Consider the following 3,098-nt stretch of genomic DNA (forward strand, 5'->3'; position numbering starts at 1 on the left):
GGCCATCCATCAATAAGGACTGTGACAGTTTTCACCTAGTTGCTATAGGTTCCATTTCTGGATTCATCCATTCCTATTTTTCAGTATGTAACACAAACTTCTGCCAGTTACTATCCTTTCCCTCATGTTCTTGATGTCCTCACCTTTGACCATTTCGGGTAACCCATCATATCAGTCATTCACATTCTCCTGTTGCCTCAGCCTAGGGCCATGACTATACTCCTCCAATCAACACTTAAAAAAGCAAACACATCTCCTGTTAGAAAATAGTATTTTCTAACCCATGTTACCTTTATTTTCATACGGCTTATAGTCTCAGCGAAACTTCTTGAAAATGTTAACTATATTTATATTCTGTTTATATATGCAGACTGTTTTATCTACTTTATTTTGGCTTTTACCCCCAAAATTCTAGTAAACATTTTACCAAAGTCATTCATGACCTGCCCTTCTTATGTTCTTTTTCTCAGCAAATATCTCCACCTTTCACTCAGGTTTTCTTTCTTTTTTTTTTTTTTCAGTACCTTTTTTTTTTTATTGATGTGTAATTGACACACAATTTAGTTTCAGGTATACATCATAGTGATTCCATATTTTTCTACATTATCAAATGATTCCCAAGATAAATCTAGTTACCGTCTGCCATCAAACAATATGCAGTGCTTCGCGAATTTGCCTGTTTCCCTTGTGCAGGGCCATGCTGATCTTTGCATTGTTCTAATTTCAGTGTATGCCGCCAAAGAGAGCACTCACTCAGGTTTATAGCCAGAAGCTCGATAGCATCCTGAGTCTTACCTTTTTCCCCCTCACTTCTCACATCTTATTTACTTGATCCAGGTAAATAAAAAAGGGTGAAAACTGAATTTCTTGAACGTTTCAAGAGGGACTAACCCAAGAAGTTAAAATGCTCTAACTTTACACGTCTTGCTACAAATAGTGATACTTTAGTATCTATTATTTCATTTACAGGTGGAGACATTAAGGCTCAAATAAGTTGTGACATGGTCAATGTCACCTGGAAAATAAACTGATTTAGCCAAGACTGGATTTGGAAACCTCTGGCTCTTATTTAGGTAATGTTTCATGGTTTAAAGCCATGAATATACAAAAGTTGATGGGTTAGATTTTTTTTTTTCCAAGATGGAAGCAGAATTTCCTTCAGTTTGGTATGGCCATTGCTCCTCCTGTTGACACAGTCTCAGATTCCTGGAATGTCCACCTGGCACTATATTGATGCAGAATGAATGTGTTGTAGATAAGAAATATGGTGTGATGTACTAAACACTAATGTCAAGTTTTCCTAAGTATCAAGGACATGAGTCTGTTCACTGTCTCTCTCAATACTTCTTTCACCTTTTCATTTCTCAAGCTATAAATAAAAGGGTTCAGAAGAGGGGTCACCACTGTAATAAGGACAGCAGCTACCTTGTCAAAATCCAAGGAATAGTTCTGATTGGGTCTCACATACACAAAGATGTTGCTCCCGTAGGCAATGGACACAACTGTGATGTGAGAAGCGCAGGTAGAAAAAGCTTTTTGACGGCCTTGGGCTGAGGGGATGCGCAGGATGGTAGAGATGATGTAGGCGTAGGACCCAGTAGTGAATGCCAGGGAGCTCAGGATGACAAGGGCAGATAGGAGAAAGTTTATCTGCTCAATGAGGTGCGTATCTACACAGGCCACCTCCAGAAGAGGGGCAATGTCACAGAAAAAATGATTAATTTCTTTTCTACAGTAAGGTAGCCTTGTCACTACAATGGTTGGTACCAACACGGACAGGAAGGCTCCCACCCAGCAGCCCAGGACCAGCAGGAGGCAGGCCCTGGTGTTCATGATGATGGTATAGTGCAGGGGGTTACAGATGGCCACGTAGCGGTCAAAGGACATCACCGCCAGGAGGAGAAACTCTACTGTCCCCAGAAAGAAGTAGAAATATGTTTGAGTGATGCAGCCTGCAAAGGATATGGTTTTCTTCTCTCCTAGAAGGCAGGCTAGCAACTTTGGGGTAATGACCGTGGTGTATAAAATATCTATACAGGACAAATTACTGAGGAAAATGTACATTGGGGTTTGAAGGTGATTATCAGTCCATATTAGGAAGATGATGATAATGTTTCCTGTTGCAGTTAATGTGTAAGTCAGCAAAAGAACCACAAAGAGGAAGATTCGAAGCTCTAGGAGGGCAGGGAAGGCGATCAGGGTGAATTCAGTCACTGTGCTCCAATTTCCCATGGCCATGGCTACATGGGGGGCACGGTTTACCTTAAGAAAGAAGAAAAGGAAAATCAGCTAAGGAGGTAATTTTATAAATATCTGTTGAAAATGTGTTGTGGAGCAGGCCTTCCACTGGGAGATGGGCCAGACGCTTAGCCCTCAATTGGAAAGTCATTACTGGGCATCCTTGGGAAAATCAAAATACCATTTAGACACAACTTTTTCCATAAGACTAAGGGAGAAGAGTGGATTAAAAAAATCCTCTAAGCTTCCTTCCAGTAATAAAATTCTATTCATTCTCATTAAATGAAATTTCTCTTCTCTCCAGTGCACCCAGCCTCATTTTCCCAGTTAAAAATGTGCTATGAAGTACTGACTCACATTTTAACTAGAACTGTTTTTCTGAAGTTTCCAGTCACTGAGAGGGAAATTCTTTTAAGTGCCTTCTAGCCTTTTCTATAACAAATTTTCTTTCGCTTGAGCAGTTGACATGGGTGACCTGCCACGAGTAAGAAAGAAAGGTTGGTTTCTTTTTTCCAATATTTGGTGATCTCCAGAGTCTCGATTTTGAAAGTCTTTTCCTTGCATGTGTAGATCTATGGAAACAGACCAGAAATATCTGAAAGGAACAATGGCTCATCGTTCCTGCTAATCACTTCAGATGACACATCAAAAGGCCACAGTGGTTATCTTATCTTAGGTTATGCCTTATGTCCAAAACCTACCTTATACAAATTCTGTGAACTATGTAAGCTATACATTATATATCTGGCTGATTATTATTTTTTAATCAAGTACAATTAACATGCAATGTTTCAGGTGTACAACATATTCATTCAATAATTCTGTGCATTGGGGCACCTGGGTGGCTCAGTCAGTTAAGT

The 3,098-nt window shown here is 39.8% G+C and overlaps 1 protein-coding gene and 1 pseudogene across 1 annotated transcript; both read right to left on the reverse strand.

The window, feature by feature from the left end:
- Positions 1-648: 648 nt before the first annotated feature.
- Positions 649-747, reverse strand: LOC117803591 (annotated as a pseudogene).
- Positions 748-1,290: 543 nt separating this feature from the next.
- Positions 1,291-2,232, reverse strand: LOC100465962 (olfactory receptor 6M1). Its single transcript, XM_002930862.2, has one exon. The coding sequence runs from the start codon at positions 2,230-2,232 to the stop codon at positions 1,291-1,293; it is 942 nt and encodes a 313-aa protein (XP_002930908.2).
- Positions 2,233-3,098: the final 866 nt, after the last annotated feature.

The sequence above is a fragment of the Ailuropoda melanoleuca genome, chromosome 8 (genome assembly GCF_002007445.2).
Source record: "Ailuropoda melanoleuca isolate Jingjing chromosome 8, ASM200744v2, whole genome shotgun sequence".
NCBI classification, from domain to species: Eukaryota; Metazoa; Chordata; class Mammalia; order Carnivora; family Ursidae; genus Ailuropoda; species Ailuropoda melanoleuca.

What these genes read in the sequence shown, in the direction of transcription:
- LOC100465962 (XM_002930862.2), bottom strand. Translation starts at nt 2,232, where the DNA reads ATGGGAAATTGGAGCACAGTGACTGAATTCACCCTGATCGCCTTCCCT.